Source organism: Gopherus flavomarginatus, chromosome 6, assembly GCF_025201925.1.
Source record: "Gopherus flavomarginatus isolate rGopFla2 chromosome 6, rGopFla2.mat.asm, whole genome shotgun sequence".
Lineage (NCBI taxonomy): Eukaryota > Metazoa > Chordata > Testudines > Testudinidae > Gopherus > Gopherus flavomarginatus.
This window is the reverse complement of record NC_066622.1, coordinates 40,308,514-40,329,718: the sequence shown is the minus strand read 5'-3', so window position 1 is coordinate 40,329,718 and position 21,205 is coordinate 40,308,514. Positions and strand designations below refer to the sequence as shown.

At 40.2% G+C, this 21,205-nt stretch overlaps 1 protein-coding gene across 1 annotated transcript in view; it reads left to right on the top strand.

The window, feature by feature from the left end:
• Positions 1-21,205, top strand: part of SLC6A11 (solute carrier family 6 member 11) — a 192,470-nt gene that overhangs the window by 150,173 nt on the left and 21,092 nt on the right. The window contains exons 9-11 of the mRNA XM_050959162.1: positions 3,288-3,412; positions 6,581-6,693; positions 7,952-8,089. Of these exons, the coding sequence (XP_050815119.1) occupies positions 3,288-3,412; positions 6,581-6,693; positions 7,952-8,089 (376 nt within the window). The remainder of the gene's footprint in view (positions 1-3,287; positions 3,413-6,580; positions 6,694-7,951; positions 8,090-21,205) is intronic.

The following is a 21,205-nucleotide window of genomic DNA, read 5'->3' as shown; positions in this document are numbered from 1 at the left end:
GGCTTGAGGATGCAGGAGGTTTTTGGGGTTTGAGTCCTTTAGGTCAGTGTAATATTTACGCTGGGTTGCTCCAGTTGTACTTCAATATAACGCCATTGGTTTCAGTGCAGTTACCAGTGGTACAAAACTTGAGCAATGTAACAGTGAATCAGAACCAATATATCTGCTGTGTTTGGATAGTGCTCCTGTGGAGTGGAGGAAATGGGGTATATGTAGCTTCATGTCTCTGTGATCCACCCATCACCTCTGTCCATGTCACATATGCTACTTAATATCTCAGCTCATTCCTCAGAGTTTTGCATACCCGGATATGGCAGCATGTGTTTACGTTAAGTGACAATGTGATAAGACTTACATTTGCAACTTCAGTTCAGGGAATTCTTCAGAATGACTGTTTCTCAAATGTGGTCAAATGTGCCTGTGACACTCAGTAAAAGGTGGTCAGGTACTATGATGATAGGCTTGGTAGGAAAGCATAGATAAATTAAATCTAAACACAAACCCTAAGCTTGATGTTTTCAATTTATATGTATAGACAATCAGGCTTACTAGCTAGGCTGAGTGTCCAATTAGTTCCTTTCTAATTTTTTAGACTCAGAGAAGATATGCATTGATTAAAGATCATTATGTATTTTGTTTTATGGTAGTTCTTTATTCTCCTTTATTCTACGTGGTACAAGTTATGATCCAGATGAAGAAGAACTGGAAAGCCCTCCAGTAGGGACCTTGGGCCAGATCCACAGCTGATGGAACTTTACATTTGCAATCTGGTGAAAATTGATTTGCATCGCTGAGGATCTAGCCCATTGTGTTTCTTGTTTGTATGTAAAGTACCGCAAATAATTATGACTTTTTGGGATATATAATAAACAATAATAATCCAAGTGCAAAAGTGTTCTTTAGTCTTAAAGATGGAATATATTTTGAGAAATGTATTCCAAGTACTTCTTGTTAATAAATAAATAGATTTTTTCCCTTTTGGAGGAATTCCTCTTGGGGGAATTACCCCAAATCTCATCTTTATTTCTTCCATCCGCCACCAAAGGCTGTGCACTGAGCTGCCTTTTCCCTTCAGGTGAGAGAGCCTAGATTGGGTTCTCTCCAGAGTGATCAACTCAGTATCTGAGTAAACTGAAAATAATTGCTTGTGAAGTGCCCCTTCAGTCTGCACACTTCCAAGCATGCACTGAACACAGTGCTCCCACCCTGGGGAGAGAAGCAGAGAGAAACTGCTTTTCGGTGCATTCCTTCTTTGCTTTCTTTGAAAAGTATCAAACAGTTCTAGTGATAATTACTGATTTTTCTGAGTCAGTAACTGGGGGCATAATGCCACCATTCACAATGTATGACAGGATGGCTTTCTATAAACCAAGGCGTGTATACCATATTAAAAATAAATGAATAACAAGGTAGAATTCAAGTGATTTTCAGAAACAATTTGAAAAAAGTCCACTCAGCCTGATGTTGCGATGCTGTTAGAGAGGACAGACGTAAAAGGCAGTGTTGCCAAGTAGAGAGAGTCTCAACGGGGGGCCAGGGCAGCTGGGTTCTGTTCCTAGCTCTGACATAGACTTGCAGTATGAAGTTAGACAAGCCACCCCTCTGTGCTTCTGTTTTCCCATATCTAAAATGGGGATGCTAGTATTTATTCACTTTTGTACCATGCTTTGAGATTTATGGCTAATATGCAATACCTAAGCACTTAGGGTTATCTATTGCTGTAATTAAACACAGGATAGTCTATGAAACAGACATCAGGAAGTTTGGAGAGATTATCAAGGTAACCATAAACCTGAAGACTGAGCTGTGAGGTCTGACAGGAGGATAAAAATCTTTGAGAAAAGGAAAGAACAATTTTAGAGAGATTGGCAAATAAGTTTTGATACATTTGCAATATTTGTTGTATATGATGAAATAAACTCCAGGACTTGGAGGACATATACTAATTATATCAATGGTTTGAGGAAGACCCCATGAAACTGTGAGAAAGATGTGTGGCATGTTACTTAATTATGAAGAGGTGAAACCTTTTAGACATTTATCTGGGTCATCTGTGCTTGTAGAAGGCCTGCTTCTGAGAGCCCTATAGTGATGAGAAAATTAGGCTAAGGCAGAGGCTGGCAGAGATTCTGGCTTACCATATGTGCATCGATCTTTGAGGATCCTAATTCACTTTCAGTCATAAATCTTAGGCTAGTAGATTCTCAACCAGATAGTTGTTTCTCGCAGCAAATGGCTCTTAAGAGAGTGGATGTCATATCTGCCTTAGCACTCATCAGGGCTAAAGTGCTATCTGAAAATAGGGTGAACAAGGGTTCTCAGGTGAGCTTTGAGCAAATATAATACGTCTTCCCAAAGGATTCTCTCTCTTTTAAACGTGGTTTACTATTGTGACGTTTCACATGTTAATGAAATATTTCCCCACACCACCCCATTAACAGACCTCAACTCTGATATGGAGGGATCAGATGTAGGGTGTGAGAGAACAGATCACTCTGCAAGCTCAATCCATCTCTAGACTTTTCTGATGCTACCAAGAAGGGTTTCAGTGGTGATTGTTGTGATGAGGACATCTAAGAAATAGATTTGATTCTGAAAGAGACTGGAGGCCAGATTCTCAGCAAGTGTAAATTGACATAGTTCTACTGCTGATCCACTGAGGGCCTGGCCACGATTAATGATTTGCTTTATATATTGAAATATTGACTAATGTCATGTCTAAAGCGCTGAAGATCTCATGGCACATTTTGCAAGACTAAGGCTTTGCTCCAGAGTCCTTTGCTATATTTCTCATTAGGTGTTTATGCCTCTGTCATTTTCACCTCGGTATGGCTTCTTTTTGGTGGCAAGTGACTGCTGTACATATATAATTTATAAAGGGCGTTGGGATCCTCTGGAATAAAACACATTCTATAAATATCACAGCCAATTCAGTAAATTGTCAGCCAAACCTTTTGAAGTGTCCATTTCTTCCACATCTTTTTACGGTTTTACTGAAAAACAAAGAAACAAAAATAATGGAGTAGCAACAACAGACTTCGTATTTAACCAGCTACAATTACAGCAAGAGATGGAAGCCATCATCCTGCTGAGTAAATGTATCAGTGTGACTATTCATGGGCATAAGATAATTCACATGCGTAAGTATTTGCAGGATTAGAACTTAATGATGTGTCTCTGGAGTTTTGGGTTATGTTTGTTTTACTGTGAAGTCTGGTAAAAAAACAAAAACAAAAAACAACCAGCCACTGAAGACAAAACAAAGTTTTTTTTGGCTTATTTTTCAGGGACTGCATTATGCTCTGCTGCTTGAACAGTGGCACGAGCTTTGTTGCTGGTTTTGCCATCTTTTCAGTCCTTGGTTTCATGGCTTATGAACAAGGGGTGCCCATAGCAGAAGTTGCAGAATCAGGTAAGTTTCATAAGAAGATTTCATATGGGTATAAATTTGCATGATTGTTGGTGTTCATAAAGTTTGTCTGGGTACTCTCTTGCTCTCCAGTGATTAGATAGGTTGACATTGATCCAGGCTGCATTGTGTATAGTTTAGGAAGATTCTGTTATTTAATAGCTGTGCTACTAATTAGAATGACTGTTTGTACAATGTACACTGGTATCAATGTAATACTTTTGTGGTCACATATCGATGTGTGAAAAACATTGAAATTATCATACAAAGCAGCAAAATCCAAGAAGTCAAGAGGGCAGTTCCTGGCTACATTGTGCCACAAAGCTGCTATATAATAAATTGGGCAGCCAAGTATTCCTTTGTCATGGGGAATTTCCAGTGCATTATCTCCCCAACTCACTCTGGCCTCTCATCCTGTCTACTTTTGTCCCATCCCAGCTGAGCTATATAGATGAGGTAATTCTCCACAAACTTTCCATGTAATAAATCATTCAGATTTCTTGTAAATTAGATGGTCTAAAATACACTGAACTGTTTGTTTCTTTTGATAAAAGAGCAACAAACCAGATCCTCAACTGGTACAAATCTTTGTAAGTCCACTGAAGTCCTGCTGAGCCAATTGATCGATACCATGAAGTTCTCATAAACAAACTAGAGAAATGTGATGTAGATGAAATTACTATATGGTGGGTGCACAACTGCTTGAAAGACCATATTCAAAGAGTAGTTATCGGGGTGGGGGTGCGGGGACATATCTAGTGGGGTCCCATTTGGGTCTGTTCTGGATCTGGTACTATCCAATATTTTCATGAATGACTTGGATAATGGAATGGAGAGAATGCTTAAAATTTTTTAGGATGACCCAAGCTGGGAGGGGTTGCAAACACTTTGAAGGACAGGATTAGAATTCAAAACCACCTTGACAAACTGGAGAATTGGTCTGAAATCAACAAGACGAAATTCAGTAAAGACAAGTGCAAAGTACTACTCTTAGGAAGAAAAAAATAAAATGCACCACTACAAAATGGGGATTGACTGGTGAGGCAATGGTTCTGCTGCAAAGGATCTTTGGATTACAAATCAGATATGAATCAACAGTGTGATGCAGTTGCTAAAAAGGCAAATATCATTCTCGGGCGCATTAACAGGAGTGATATATGTAAGCCACAGGAGGTAATTCTGCTCTACTCAGCACTGGTGAGGCGTCAACTGGAGCACTGTGTTTGATCTGGGCACCACACTTCAGGAAAGATGTGGACAAATTGGAGAGAGTCCAGAGGAGAGGGAAAAAAATGATAAAAAGTTTAGGAAACTTGACCTATGAGGAAAGGTTAAAAAAAATGGGCATTTTTAGTCTTGAGTAAAGATGACTAAGTTGGGACGTAATAACTGTCTTCAAATATGTTAAGAGCTGTTATAAAGAGGATGGGGATGAATTGTTCTCCAAGCCCACTGAAGGTAGGACAAGAAATAATGAGCTTAATCATAACCAAGGAAATTGAGATTAAATATTAAAAACAAATTTCTAATTATAAGGATAGTTAAGCACTGGAACAGGCTTCCAAAGGAGGCTGGGTAATCTCTGTCTTTGGAGGTTGTAAAGAACAGGTTAGATAAACATCTGTCAGGGATGATCTAGTATAGTTGGTTCTGCCTCAGCATGAGGGGACGGACTAGATGATCCCTCAAGGTCCCTTCCAGCCCCTACATTTCTGTGATTCTATGATTTATACCTGCTGAGGATCTGGCTCTACATTTCTAACAGTTGATTGTATCTCTTAATGCTATCAATGATCATCCATCAGGAAATATGCAGTTAGGGGATTTGGTTGATGCCTGTACCATCCAGAGAAGAGCGTCTTTGTTTACCATGCTGAGCTCATGAGATTGTCAAGATTACTGGATGAGTCTCTCTCTCTACTTCACAAATATTGTTGTGTGAGCTTAATTTGTAGGAGGAATCCCAACTAAGACTGGCAGTGTAGTAGTTCTTGTTCTAGGTCTGGAAAGGCATGGACTTCCTAAGGATCACTTAGCACCTAGTCAGAACAATGTGAATGTTGGGTCTCCCCAGGAGGAGAAATGGTGTAATGATAGATTGTTCAGAAGGAGAAATGGACTGAAAATGAATTGAAGGAACTGGGTCAAGTATAACAAGAAATCTGTATAGCTAGTAACATTTACTGATATTGCTATGGAAAATATATATTATTTTTTTTCCCAGAGATGACTGGTTTAGAGTGCAAGGCTAACAGAATAGAAATGCCACTGGAAATTACAGGGGCTTCTAAAATACCATTTGAAGTGAAATAGGTGTAATATGCTTATGGTCTGATTATAGCAGCACTATTTCTGCTCTCATTGCAGGAATGCATAAGTGGTGCACTAGATTAGTGTCTGGTTTAATGGGGCAAGAGACTGCAATAGCAGGAGGGTGAGGGCAAGAGATAGACTGAGCAGTAGGCAAATATTGAGATTTTGGTGAAGAAACAGCATGAGGGAGAGAGCAGGTGGACATTTAGCTAGGATGGAGAAGGGATCATTGCTGTTCAAGCCTGTTCTATAAAAAAGATGTCTGTACATAGGTACATAGTTAATACATAATGTGCCAGCAGATGGCACTCCAGACTACACAGCAGTGTTCGTAGTTTTTGTGGGACCAGTAGAAGTTGTGCTTGCTGTGTGCTGCAAATGGCTTTCGATGCACAGTTCTTAACACTTGCTGCAGTGCCACTTGGTACAGATTCAGACAAATTGTTCTTTTAATGCTGAGCGGGGTTATCACAGAATCTCTATGGCCAAATGGTGATCCTGGCTGTTCACTTGCACAGGGGAGCCAGAGGGTGCAAGGAATAGAGCTGTCTCCATAGAACCACAACCCCCTCACCCCCGCGCTGCACGTGTGGGCAGGGAGTGGGGGAGCCTTCATTCTGTCCCTGCAATGAGCCACCTGGCACAATTGAGCTGACATTTCAAGGGAAGTAATCTGTGCCCAGTATCAGGCTGGTGCAGAGTACTTCCCCCCATATCCAAAACTTGCTAAAGCATTTATAGTAGTGCATTTTTCATCGAGGTCTAGCATGCTCTTTCTTTTATTTAGCTCTTCACATCTGATTTATCACATAAGAATGTTAAAGTATAAGCAATTGCATTTCTTTGCTTCCTTTTCAGGGCCGGGACTTGCATTCATTGCCTACCCAAAAGCTGTCACCATGATGCCTCTTTCTCCGCTATGGGCAGCTTTGTTTTTCATGATGCTGATATTCCTTGGATTAGATAGTCAGGTATGGCTCAAACATCACTTAAAAGAAATGTTGGGTCAGATTCTCAGCATATGTACAGTGGTATAAAGTCAAAGGAGCTGTGCCACTTTGTACCTGATGAGGATCTGGCCCTGTTTAAATCCTCTATTTCAGGTTTCTTATTTGATGATAAAAAAAAATCTGTATATTGCAGATTCCTTTATCATTAACTGTAAGCAGTGATTCATCTGAGTTCTGCTTTTGATATTAATGTCAGTATAGTATGCAATTTCAGTACTGTTCAAGTCCACTCGTAAAACAATGACAGCACAATGGTATGTGTTTCTTTTCAAACCAACATGCAAGCAATTTTGATCACTGAATAGAGGATACTGAAAATGAATGTGCTTAGATTGTACCTTCATATTGCAAGATATGATGGCAAGAAAAATGTAATGCAAAAAAGTGACAGCACTATAGCCGTTGCCCAAGTCTATGTAATTATAGAAAAATTGCACAAGAGTTGCTTCACCAGACATATTATACAGTAATGAGTGTCTCAGAGTATCTAAGTAATCTGTATGTGTGTTTCAGAAAATAAGTATGATTGTATGCTGTACAGTAAAACTGTGTGGTGTTTTGTACTGCACTTCAGATCATTAAAATTAATGTTTTATAAGGTCTACATGTTTCCAAGAAATCAACTTGATGTAGCAAAATGGAAATTACAAACTCCTGAGTTCTGCTCTCAGCTATTTCAGTGATACATTGTCTGGCCTGTGCTGGGACACTTAACCATTCTGCTTCATTTTATTTCATCTGTAAAAATGGTGAGAAACACACTTACCTACCTCCGCAGGCTATTGAAGATAAATAGTTTAACACTTTGAAGATTACAGCGCTGCTTAAGTGCTGCTTATTATTCTTTTAAGTGACAGTTCCACAGTGTGCAATTCCTTATGCATAACCATCTCAACTTTGGGGCACCATGTAAGTCCCATTTAAGCACATATTTTAAAGACTTAAATATTGTGCTGGGCCTGTGCCCCACAATGAATTTCACTCTCAGAGTATGATAAGTTTTTATTTTTTGGAATTTAGCTTTGGCCTCGAAATCCATAGGTTTGGACTTTTTGACTATGAAATTTTGTTCTTCACTTTAAACAGTATCCTCAAGGATTTTTCAGTCTATCTCTTTGATGAGAATATAGGAGGGAACTTGAAGAGTTTTTTAGCAAATCCAATTCCCCAGCGTAGAAGAGAGATGTATCTTATTTGGACTTTTTGTTATTTGTTTCAGTTTGTGTGTGTTGAAAGCCTTGTGACAGCTGTGGTGGATATGTACCCAAAGATTTTCCGAAGAGGATACAGAAGGGAACTGTTGATTCTTGCTCTTTCAATTGTGTCATACTTTGTTGGCCTAATAATGTTAACAGAGGTAAGATGCCCTTTGTTTAATTTCAAAGGTACAGCCAAGGAAACAAGTTGGCTATTTTAAATCATGACATATTCCAGGCGTGAGCACTGGAGATGGGCAAAAACTGCTTTACAATAATGTTAATCAAATGAGTACAAACCATTTAAGAGACTTTTCTTAACTTTTGTTCAAATCTTTAACTGCACCCTGAGCTCAGCAAATATTGTAATCAGGGATAGCCATTGTAAGGCCATCTATTCTACACCTCCCATCCATCCACAGGGATTGTCGTTTCTCCCCTTTCTCTCTGGGCTGAACCAATCAGATGCGAGGATATTTGAAACTGGCAGCCAGGAAAAGCCAGCCACCTTCTTAGGAAAAAGAGCAGTGGTATACATGACTGAGAAAAACTAAAAAGGAAATTGGTGGTAGCTTTAATTGTCACATCAGAGCGTTAGTTGGACTGAATGCATCAAGTGAATGAAGCTGATCCAACAAAGCACTTAAGCACGTGCTTTATTTAAGCACATGTATAGTTCCTTGTAAGTTAGTGGGACTGCTCACATCCTTAAAATTCAGTGTATGCCTCAGTACTTTGTTGGACTGTGGCCAGGGTATGCAGCTATAAGCGACTGTTCATTCGGTGCCCCGCTGATCAAAATTCCCATGTGCTGGGAATTGGTTTTGCCATTTTGAAGTTCTGCTAAAGGAACCTGTTGACATTAAAAATATCTTCAAGGCATCATTCCAATCCGATATGGAAAGTATAGTAAATGTGTTCTTGCTTGTCACGGCTATTACTTTAGTTAATATAGATGATCTAGATCTCCTTTCTGGCTGGTCAAGATAACAGCAATAAATAAATCTTGGGAAAAGTGAAAGGGTTGGGGGTTTTTAAAAACCTACTTCGATTCACAGTGTCTGACAGTGAGTTATTTTACACAGTCTCACTATCTTTTAACCCATACGCTGTCAGGCTGAACATTCTTCTCCTCCCTCCTCCCTAATCCTCCTCTTCCTTCCCCAAAGCGGGAGTCTCACCTGAGTACATATTTGCATTGCTGACCCTTGCCGGAGTCTGTGCCACTAGATCTTCACCGCTGTTACACACCATTTGCAGAAATAGAACGACACAATGACCCTGACCCAGGGATGAGATGCAGTTGCATGGCTGTGGCTAGGGGCTGAGCCCTTTTCTTGCTCTTGACTCTCCTGCAAGGAGGTGTGGTGGTCATGAGGGTGAGCTGCATGCAGCCTTTATGCATATACGAGCCTCTAATTTGTTTGTAGCTCTGGAATGTGCAAAGATATATTTGTCCGCTCTGTGTATTATTTCAGTGTTCTCATGGCCAAACCAAAGCACAGAAACAATAACCATGTGTTCTTCAGATGGTGCCCACTCCAAAGCCCACTGAAGTCAATGGGAACTTTCCCATTGACTTCAGTTGGCTTTGGATCAGGTCCAAGGTTATCATCACTTCCATCCCTAAAGGATGTTGGTTGGCACCACTCTTTGTGTGTGCATTTGTTTCGATTTATCTGGTCTGTTTAATCTGGCTATCTAGGCATTTCTAATGCATCCATTAATATTGCTAATTCAGACTGAAGGCATTCCAAGAAGTAAAGTTACATTTGAACTGGGAGAAAGTGGATGATGAGCTTGATTTGCTCCCTGGGTATGTCTACACTGCAGTCAAAGGTGTGATTGTAGCTCAGGTAGGCATATGCATGCGAGCTTTACTCTAGCTAGCATGGCAAACAACAACAGCAAAGACATGGTGGCACAGGCTTCAGCGTGGCTGTCTGGAGTACTGGGTGCATACTTGTGTTGCTGACCCATGCCACAGTCTGTGCTACCAGGTCTTCGCTGCTATTTTTAGCTCTGCTAGCTAGATAAAACTAGCACGGATAAAGCTAGCTGCAATCCCTCCTCCAATTACAGTGTAGACATACCCCTCAGTTCTTCAGCAGGTCACCAGCTAGTAAATCTGTTGCTGTGGTTGCTGTCTAATGTACTCAAAGCAGGTGTATAAATAAGAACTCCTACTAATTACCAGGAAAGTTCATAATGCTCAGTAAACCAAGGAAAAATTACTATTTGCCCCATATCTGACTAGAAATGGTTATCTTAATCCGATTCCTCTGGCAAACTTTCAACTGATCATAATGCTTTACTGTAAAACCATTATTTGATCACTTCTGTTACAATGTGGCCTATCTTATCTGTATTGTAACTAATTATAAATACAGCAAAAATACTGAGTACGCTATAACTGTACCAGGCAGCCAATAAAGTACAAATCAATAGCTACGCAAGAGCAGTTATGCATATGCGGTAGAGGTTGGGTTAATGTATTATGTGATGTAGAATGTTGCAAGTGTCAGGAGAGAGGCCATCAATCACAATTTCTTAGTCTTTCAGTTTCTTTGGAAGTATAATGAAGTGAGAATGCTTTAGAGGTTGGCTGTTATCTAGAGATAATGATGAGTTTGTTAGGGAACAGATATCCAGAGTTTGTGCCACAGGATGTCAACACTTGAAGAACATACTGAATCAAGTTACTGCTATTAGGTTAATTAATGGTTCCATGTGTCAGGGAGTTTTTAGCTTAATATAGCTGGGGGAAATGATTCTTTTACATTTGTTTTATTATTCTCTAATACAAAGTCCCTGTAGTGACCAGTTAAGGATTATTTTTGCTGCTGTTTAAATGCCTCTGTTCAAGTGTACACTGTTTGGGGGAGTCACCCTGCATTCTGATATCAGCTGACACATTAGCTCGGAAGGCTTGTACTTTTGAGCTCTAGTCCACTTTGCCTATTTTGATCCTTGACTTGAGTGACTCCATGAAGTTATTCTTTAACATCCAGAAGGTACCTTCAGCAAAAGCAAAATCTGAAGGTAACCAAATAAATTCACAGCACAGAGTAAATCCTTGGTGCTTGGAGAGAATCATCTTCGTTCTCAGTGCGCTAAAGCCCATGATGCTACTGCTGATGATCACTCCTCATTTCTTTTGGCGCTAAATAACTTCCAGACAATGTATTAATTTTCAGAGGACAGTTTAGTTCCTTATTGCCACTTCCTCCCTATAAACATGCATATGGTGTGTGTTGTAATTGAAAGGTGGATGATGGCTCACAGAGAACGTAGCCATCCCGAATACCTTCAGGGACCCTCAAGAAGCACACTGAGCTGTGGTTCTCAAGCTTCCTTCTTCAGGTGACTTGCCCAGGGTCACAGGAAGTCTGTACCAGAGCCAGGTGTTGAACCCACATCACCTGAGCTTCAAGGCAGTGACTTAAACATGCACCCATTCTTCCCTTATAGCACCTGCTCACCAATTGCACCTGTCCCTTCTTCCTCTATGGCCAGTTCTAAGCCCAATTTCATTGCTTCCTCACACGTACTAGCCCCAGATTTTCTCTCCTAGGTCCTGGGAGTCAGGAAGCACCCAACCAGATTGTCTGATTTGTTAGAGGTGCGGGCCAGGTCAGCTCCTTGAGGCTGTCTTGTAGGGCCTCTCTAGTGTGCCTGGTTAAGCAACCCATCTCTCACTCGCTCCCCCTCTCGTGGCTGGAGAGAGATGGCAGCATTTTCACACATCTCTTGGGTGCATACTGGGTTGTAGGAATCTCTGCTGCACTGGGGAAGAAGCAGAATGAGCAGTCAGGCAGCTGCAAGCTTGCGGTTGCTGTCTGGGAGTTTGGCTGCACTGTGCAGCGAGGAGCACCATGTGGTGCTGTTGTGCTGCATTCTCAGGCAGAGCCTGATACTGAAGCAGTCTCTCAAGTATCCCATCCAGCTAATCTTTCACCCCTGTGCAGAGAGAAGGCACAAAGCCCAAGCACCTTTTGAATGTGTGATTTGGGAATTAATGTTAGTCATTGTCCAAGAGTGAATTTTACTCTCAGTTTCTATGTGCTGGGGTATTTGGAGCAGAGCAGCCCTCCAGATAGCCTCGGGAGCTAACCCACCAAGCAAATGCCCAATTTGCAGTGGCCATTGCTGGCCTGATTTCATTGATGAAGGTTATCTTTGTTGCTTATGACCAGCGAATTTTGTAATATTCCTTCCCACTCCGCCTCACATACACACACAAAGCCCAGATATGCTCTAATAGATGAAGTATATATTACCCAGACAGAAATCTGAGCTAATCTGCACAGGGAGAAAATAGAAATGAAGTTCTCCAACATCTGTGTAATTTAGAAAGCATGTTTTCCTTTTGTTTTCTGTTGTCTATTTTATTTGGCCCAACATATCCTTTAAAGACAAATATTTTTAAAGATTAAAAATAGATTTCTTTCAAAATCTCTATCAGCTGATTCATGAATGTCTGCACAGTGCTTTGCACATGTGAATTGCCACATAAATGGTTAGTAGCTTTATTATTACTGCTAAATGGAATGACCTATTCTGGCACAGATCTTTTTTAAGCTACAAAATCCTCCCATACCCTGTAGCAGTCCCACAAACCATTCTACAGGAGTCCACACTTTTTATCTGATGCTATTGCAAATACCAGGTGCGACCTGAATTTTAAGAACAGGATTAAATGTCTTGATTATATGAATATAGGAATATATAAGATTATATATGTATATGTAAATGTCTTGATTATATGAATTATAGGAATATTAACTTGCAGTGTTTATATGCTATGGGCTGTCCATTTAAATGACTAGAACATCAGAACATGACAATTAGGTCCATGTGACTGGACAAGCACATTAATGAATCTTTCTGTACATAACCATACAGTAAAACTGTTAATATTGTAGGCATATAAGAAGTCATTATTACGCTGCAAAGCCAAGGATGAATAGCGACATCAACTTCACTTATTGCTATTGTTTCAGTTTTGCTGGCTATAGACCCAAGACAGAGTTGCATGAGGCTCTACTCTCAGTGATATTATTATAGCCAGAAAAGCCAAATATATCACATGAAGTGAAATGTGAGCTTCTGGAGACATTCAGGAAAGTGGTCCTTTTTCCAAATCCATGAATTTCCTGTATCTACATATCTACTGTATAATCTACCTTCAGTATATCCGATGATCCCGTTGCCTACCTATTTAGGCTGCCATGGCATTCTGCATCTCAGGATGCTTTTCTCAGTAGCAGAGATTCTAAAATGTGAGGTGCAGCAAGACATTTTCAAAGGCACAAAGGATAGTTAGGCATTCAAGTCCCCTTGAAATTCAGTGGGAATTGGATGCTAACTCCATCAGATACTTAAACCCCCGCCCCCCATGGATGCTGGAATTTAAATGACACCCTCATTATTCTCTTTCCTTGTGGCAACTGAACTGTTCTTAATCATCTTCCAAGCACAGAGGCTCCTCATTTTTTCTTGAAAGCTGTCTCTTGAATTTCACAGTGAAGTGCGAGCAGGTGCATCTGGTCAGAGGACTGACTGCCTCTCTAACTCTGCCATGTCCAACCTCCTCTTGAAGAAGTAAGAGGTTTCTCTAAGCCTTTCCCCTCTCTCTAGACAGAAGCCTTTTTCATTGTGATGTTTATTTTTCTCCCTCTCTTTGGTGCTCCTGTGTTAGGAACAGAATCCCTGACAACAGCAGTCTACAGGAAAACCTGTATTTGAGGAGAAAACCCTGCAGAGTAACAGGTCCAGCTAAGATCTTAGTGACTTCTGCACATGATCCCACTGTGCAATAATTCACTGCTTCCACTCTACAGCTATGTGGCAGAAAAGCCTTACACTGCATAGGGTGGAAATTCAGCAGCAGAAGTTGGCCATGCAGAATCTCCTGGGCCAAGTGTCCCTGACTACTTGGTGGTCCAGGCCAAGGTGAAGCATGACAGCTAGGGGCCCTGGACCATTTTGTCCAGCTGCAGTAATGTGACAGCAAGCTTTCAGCTGCTTTGGAGTGGAGATTCAGCAGTAATATCTAGCATTTTGGAATCACAAGCCAGGGGTCTTTGGCTGTTTTTTTCTGCTTTGACTGGGGTGAAAAATGGCATCCAAGAAGCTGGCAAGTCAGAGGGACAGGAAAGACTCAGAGTGGGACCTCTATCCTCATCTCCTACTTCAGACTGCCACAGAAACCAGATGTTTTTTATCAGAGGGTAGCCGTGTTAGTCTGGATCTGTAAAAGCAGCAAAGAATCCTGTGGCACCTTATAGACTAACAGACGTTTTGGAGCATGAGCTTTCGTGGGTGAATACCCACTTCCTCAGATGCATCAGATGTTTTTTGCCCCTGTTAGTCCAGGAAGGGCCATAGCCGGTCCTTGTTGTGGTCAGTATCTTGTGCTCCTGCCCCCTCAATGGGCCTGTCAGCTCTCCATTCTCGGAGGGCAGCTCTGGCTTCTACAGATTCTGACACCAAAGCAACAGTTTGAAAACAAGCAAACAAAACTGCTCAGATGGCTAAGCTTCCCTGTCATTGGTACCAGTTCCTATGAACTCAGGGCAGCCTGAGGGCACTGATCCTGTTCTCTGAGCTCCCTCCAATGTATGTTTGTGCAGCATGGCAAACCTGCCATTTTCCCACTCTCTTACCACTGGATTTCGTCAGTGAGTCACGAGAGCAGACTAAAATAGCTAGAACCTGCAGGAAGATGTGTGATTAAGATATTCTTTTTCCAGTTTCCCTTCATGAGCACCATACTGGCCTAACCTGTCATTCTCATAGAGCCTGGGTGGCAACTTTCACCCTAGCAACATTGCAGAAAGTATCAAGCAGCTCACACAATGGACCTTCCAGTGCCAATGGACACTCAAAATGATAGTGATCCTGCACCAAACTGTGGGCATGAAGGAAAGGCATGGGGAGGGATAGCTCAGTGGTTTGAGCATTGGCCTGCTAAACCCAGGACTGTGAGTTCAATCCTTAAGGGGGCCATCTGGGACAAAATCAGTGCTTGGTCCTGCTAGTGATGGCCAGTCTGTGACAAGAAAGTAATAAATGACTTGTTGATAGCCCACTCATATGAAATATTATCTGCATATACTAATCAAACCTTCTAACTGCTTGTGTTCACAGAGAGGAAATCCTTAGTACTCTCTCAGGATCTGGCCTGCCATTGGGTATTCTGTCAGACACTCCTGGTTCTAGTCCAGTTGCCCCAAAAAAGATTTCACAATGTTTATTTCTTCTGGAAGCACCAAGTATTTGTCCTCCAGGAACTCTAATACTCTGTATGATAGTGACTGGTTATGGAAACTATTCCATAGTGGTGATGCACCTCTATACTTGACATATTATCTTAATTTATTAGTGGGTTTTCCAGAATCAGTGCACCCCTGAGGGAATTCAGATAGACCCCATTCAATTCTAGTCAAATGGTTCTCTGAGGAAGCTCATCACTACAACTTACTAGAGCTGTAAGCAGTTAAGAAGGTGATTGTCTCTCTATTCTTTAAGATTCCCTCTAGATTTGGCTGCCAGTCACGTGAAAAGCAATGATTGGACCTCCGTGGTATGCTGACAGCTCCAAGCTACAAGAAGAAAGTATAAGTTAAAACTCCTAAATTAAGCAAGTGAAATTCACTTGCTTCTGGAGAGGGAAGTTTTGTGCATTATTCATTGTTTATATTGGAAATGTACAGTAGTGCCCACTGCCTCTAGGGTGCTTTCCAAGCCCTCATCAAGGACAGTCTCTGCTGCAAGGAACTCACAACATAGGGCATTTGAGATGCTACATTCTCAAGCAGTTAGGAGAAATGTAGTGGCCCAGGCACCCATAGTTTCTCAAACGCCTAATGATGTCAGTTCAACATCATTGAATCTCCTAGTCCTAGAGAAATATCTATGCCAGGATCCTCTCAAACTGCTGACCTACAGCAACTGAGACTGTTTTCAAGGTACCTGAGCGGTTTTGCCTTGTAGAGGATGAATAATCAACAGAACTTGTGGACTTAATGCTCAAATCTAGAAACTGTCCACAAATCTGGGTATTTCAGAGGATTCTGAGAACGTGGTCCTAAAGGTGTTCTTGAAAGATCAGGAAAACCATTTTGTCTGACAACTAGAGATACGTTGGAGATTCTTTTAACTGAGCTTTTAAGTGGGTCTTGAATTCAAGCTTCCTGAAGGTCCAACTCTGTGTTAGAGACCTTATAGAATATTCTTTCAACATCTAGCCCTTCTTTACAGCACTCTCCCATTTCCCAATTCCTTAAAGCTGTGTCTCTGCAGAGATGTGGTCAGAAGACTAGTAGAATGATTTGATGCTTCAGGTAATCTCTGATACTGCTTTTTAAAATATATAGCGTCGTCTTCCCCATACTTTGTCAGTGTGTTTTCCTTTAGTAAGTACTGTGAGACTGGCAGACCTGGTGCCAGCTCATGCCAAGGCACTGAGGACTCAAGTGAACACTGGCCAATATATATCTGGAAATTATTCTGGCTCATCTATGTGTTAGCACTGTTAAAATAGATGTTAAGTTTTAAGAATGTGTTTAGTGATTAGACTTTATGAAACACTTGTAGGATGCTGCATATATTGATCTCACTCATAACATCTATACCCCATGTTATAAGGCAGGGGTAGGCAACCTATGGCACGGATGCCGAAGGTGGCATGTGAGCTGATTTTCAGTGGCACTCATACTGCCCGGGTCCTGGCCACTGGTCCGGGGGGCTCTGCATTTTAATTTAATTTTAAATGAAGCTTCATAAGCATTTTAAAAACCTTATTTACTTTACATACAACAATAGTTTTGTTATATATTAAAGACTTATAGAAAGAGACCTTCTAAAAACGTTCAAATGTATTACTGACACGTGAAACCTTAAATTAGAGTGAATAAATGATGATTCAGCACACCACTTCTGAAAGGTTGCCGGCTCCTGTTATAAGGTTATATTAAGTGTAGGTCTACTCTTAAACTGGTGCAGGTGCACTGCTGTAGTACATCAGTGAAGATGCTACTAGGCTGACAGGAGAGCTTCTCGCATCAGCATAGTATATCCACCTCTGTGAGAGGCATTAGCTGTGTTGATGGGGTAAGCCCTCCCGTTGATGTAGCACTGTCTACACTGAGGGTTAGGTCACTATAACTGCTTCACTCAGAGGTGTGGATTTTACACACCTGTGAGTGATGTAGTTCTGCCAGTGGAATTTTGTAGACATGGCCTTAGTGTTTGCCTTATAAACCTCTAACGGTGTAATTCGCCAAACAGGAAAGAAGTATTAACTCACATAAAACGCTGAAGGTGTTAGGCCCTTCCAACAATAAAGCCCACTGAAACCAAATGAGCTATTGTGAAACTTCAAAGAACAAAGATTTTGTTGATTGCCCCCCCACACCCCAACACCTATGAAGAGGAGACATTCATATGAACTCATTCCATCAGCTTGCACTCTAGGGGAAGGGAATAAAAGTCCCCTACAACGAAAAACTATAGCTCTATGCTGCTTGGACCTTGGGAGAGCAAGATTTCTAAGCATAAGCAAGAGATCCCCAGCAGCTGAGCCTGCGTTAGTATTAAAGGACATATGGAGCTTGCATAGTACAGCACCTTATATCACCTTTTGAAATCTAAGTTGGCAATTCATTTATATGTGTATATTTACCTCCTTTAACCTTGTAATTAACTCTTATTTCTTTTTCTTGGTTAATAAATCTTTAGTTAATTTATTATAGGATCAGCTACAAGTATCCTCTTTGGTATATGATCTAGGGTGCAATTGACCTGGGTAAGTGACCAGTCCTTTGGCCCTGAGAGTAACCTGAGTGGTGTTGTGATATTTGGTGTAAGGGACCATCTATCACAAAGGCAAGCTTGCCTAAGTGGCAAGATAGACCAGAGTACTCAAGGGGATTGTCTGTGACTCCATGTTAAGGCAGTTACAGTGCTTTAGGAGTTCACACTTGTTACTTGGTTGGTGAAATCTAAGTAGAGAACTCACAACCAATTTGGGTTTGTGCTCTGCTTCTTACCAGACTCCCCTGAGCCTGGTACTCACACTCCTGAGCCACTCCAGGCAGCTTGACAATTACATTGGCCAAAAGAGTTTTAGGGGCCTTCTACATCTGGAATCCTTATGTGCAATTTATTTCCTAAATGAGGTGACTCTTGGGCTTGCAGTAGAATTTTCTGTCCTCTCAGAATTAGGGTTTTCACTTGAACCAATTTGTTTATTTCTCTTCCACATATTCTAAGCCCTGCCACAACCAGGAGAATCAGTTGCACATGCTTTGTTTTTGAGGCATTGAAATTCTATTTATGCAAAACTATGGGATCTTGCTTTGCTGTAAGTCTTCATTTCCATTTGTTGTATAATAAATGAATAAAATGATAGATGAAGTATTCTGTGTGGAGGTGGCTGAACTTTTCCAAGGCGTCTTAATTAAAATGTATAGCTTGTCTTCTCATCTTGTGCAATGGGCTGGGGAATCAGAGAGACAATCAGTTCTCTGAATGACTTCACTGACTGGCAATACATTATAAGATAGGAAGTAGAGCTGAGGGGACAGAAGCTGAAGTAAAAAAAAAAATCTGTTTGTTTCAAACAAATTGATTTTTAATGTTTGTTTTTGTGAAAGTGAAACTCTCTCCCCCCCTAAAAAAAAATCATTTTGAATGGACAAACTTTATGATGGATTCAAAGCAATTTTCTTTTTGACTTTTTTGTTTCAGTTTGGTCATTTTGGGGTGTCTTTTCTGGGTGTGTGATTTAATTTAATTGGAAAATTTTCAAAATGGAATGCTGTTTCAAAACAAAAAGTAAAAACAAAACATTTGAAACTGGCCAAAATGAAATGTTTCCACTAGGGCTGTCAATTAATCACAGTTATCTCATGCGATTAACTCAAAAAAATTAATTGTGATTTAAAAAAATTAATTATGATTAATCTGTTTTAATTGCACTGTTAAACAACGGAATGCCAACTGAAATTTATTAAATATTTTGGATGTTTTTCTACCTTTTCAAATATATTGATTTCAATTACAACACAGAATACAAAGTGTACAGTGATCACTTTATATTATTATTTTATTACAAATATTTGCCCTATAAAATGATAAAACAAAAGAAATAGTATTTTTCAGTTCATTTCATACAAGTACTGTAGTGCAATCTCTTTATTATCAAAGCACAATTTACAAATGTAGATTTTTTTTTGTTACATGACTGTTCTCAAAAACAAAACAATGTAAAACTTTAGAACAGGGGTCGGCAACCTTTCAAAAATGGTATGCTGAGTCTTCATTTATTCACTTAATTTAAGGTTTTGCGTGCCAGTAATACATTTTAACATTTTTTAGAAGGCCTCTTTCTATAAAACATAACTAAACTATTGTTGTATGTAAGGTAAATAAGGTTTTTAAAATGTTTAAGAAGCTTCATTTAAAATTAAATTAAAATGCAGAGCCTCCCAGACCGGTGGCCAGGACCTGGGCAGTGTGAGTGCCACTGAAAATCAGCTCAAGTGCCGCCTTCTACACACATGCCATAGGTTGCCTACTCCTGCTTTAGAACCTACAAGTCCACTCATTCTACTTCTTGTTCAGCCAATCACTCAGACAAACAAGTTTGTTTACATTTATGGGAGATAATGCTGCTCCCTTCTTATTTACAATGTCACCTGAAAGTGAGAATAGGCATTTGCATGGCACTTTTGTAACTGTCATTGCAAGGTATTTACTTGCCAGATATTCTAAACATTCATACGCTCCTGCATGCTTCCATCACAATTCCAGAGGACCTGCTCCCATGCTGATGACGCTCATTAAATGAATAACATGTTAATTACATTTGTGACTGAACTCCTTGGGGGATAATAGTATGTCTCCTGCTCTGTTTTAAAAACATTCTGCTGTATATTTCATGTCATAGCAGTCTCGGATGATGACCCAGCACATGTTGTTTGTTTTAAGAACACTTTCACTGCAGATTTGACAAAACGCAAAGAAGATACCAATGTGAAATTTCTAGAGTTTTGCCAGTATAATTGCATTTACAGCTTCTGCCAGCACAATTATGTCGAACAGGGTTCACACCTCTGCATACTCCTGGTGGTGCAGCTATGTTGGTCAGAAGTCTGTAGTGGAGATGCTGCCTAACTTAAAGCAGTCCTGGAGATGCTATGACATTTGATTGTACTCAACCCAAGATTTAAGAATCTGAAGTGCCATCCAAAATCTGAGAGGGACGAGGTGTGGAGCATGCTTTCAGAAGTCTTTTAAAAGAGCAACACTCCGATATGGAAACAACAGAACCCAAACCACCAAAAAGGAAAATTAACCTTCTGCTGGTTGCATCTCACTCAGCTTATGAAAGTGAACATGCGTCAGTATGCATTGCTTTGGACCATTATTGAGCAGAACTTGTCATCAGCATGGACACGTTCTCTATAGAACAGTGGCTGAAGCATGAAGGGACTTATGAATCTTTAACACATCTGACATGTAAATATCTAGCGACACTGGCTACATCAGTGTCATGTGAACATCTGTTCCCACTTTCAGGTGACATTGTAAACAAGAAGTGGGCGGCATTATCTCCTGCAAATGAAAATAAATTTATTTGTCTGAGTGACTGACTGAACAAGAAGTAAGACTGAGTGGACTTGTAGGCTGTACATTTTTACATTGTTTTATTTTTGAATGAAGTTTTTTTTGTACATAATTCTACATTTCTAAGTTCAACTTTCACGATAAAGAGATTGCATTACAGTACTTGCATGAGGTGAATTGAAAAATACTATTTCTTTCTGTTTTTTAAAGCACAAATATGTGTAATCAAAAATAAATATAAAGTGAGCCCTATACACTGTGTTCTGTGTTGTAATTGAAATCAATATATTTGAAAATGTAGAAAACATCCAAAAATATTTAAATAAATTGTATTTTAGAATTGTTTAAGAGTTCAATTAATTGCACGATTCATAGATTAATAGATTCTATGGCTGGAAGGGACATCAAGAGGTCATCAAGTCCAGTCCCCTGCCCTCATGGCAGGATCAAATACTGTCATGATTATTTTTTTTTAATCACTTGACAGCCCTAGTTTCCACTTAGTTGAATTCAACCCAAATTCACGAATAGTTTTGGAGCCTCAAAAATGTATTTTTCAGGAAAAGTACTATTTGCCAAAAAATATTCTCCCAGCAATAGTAGAGAGAGGGGGTTACAAAAAACAAAAGAGCCTTTGTTCT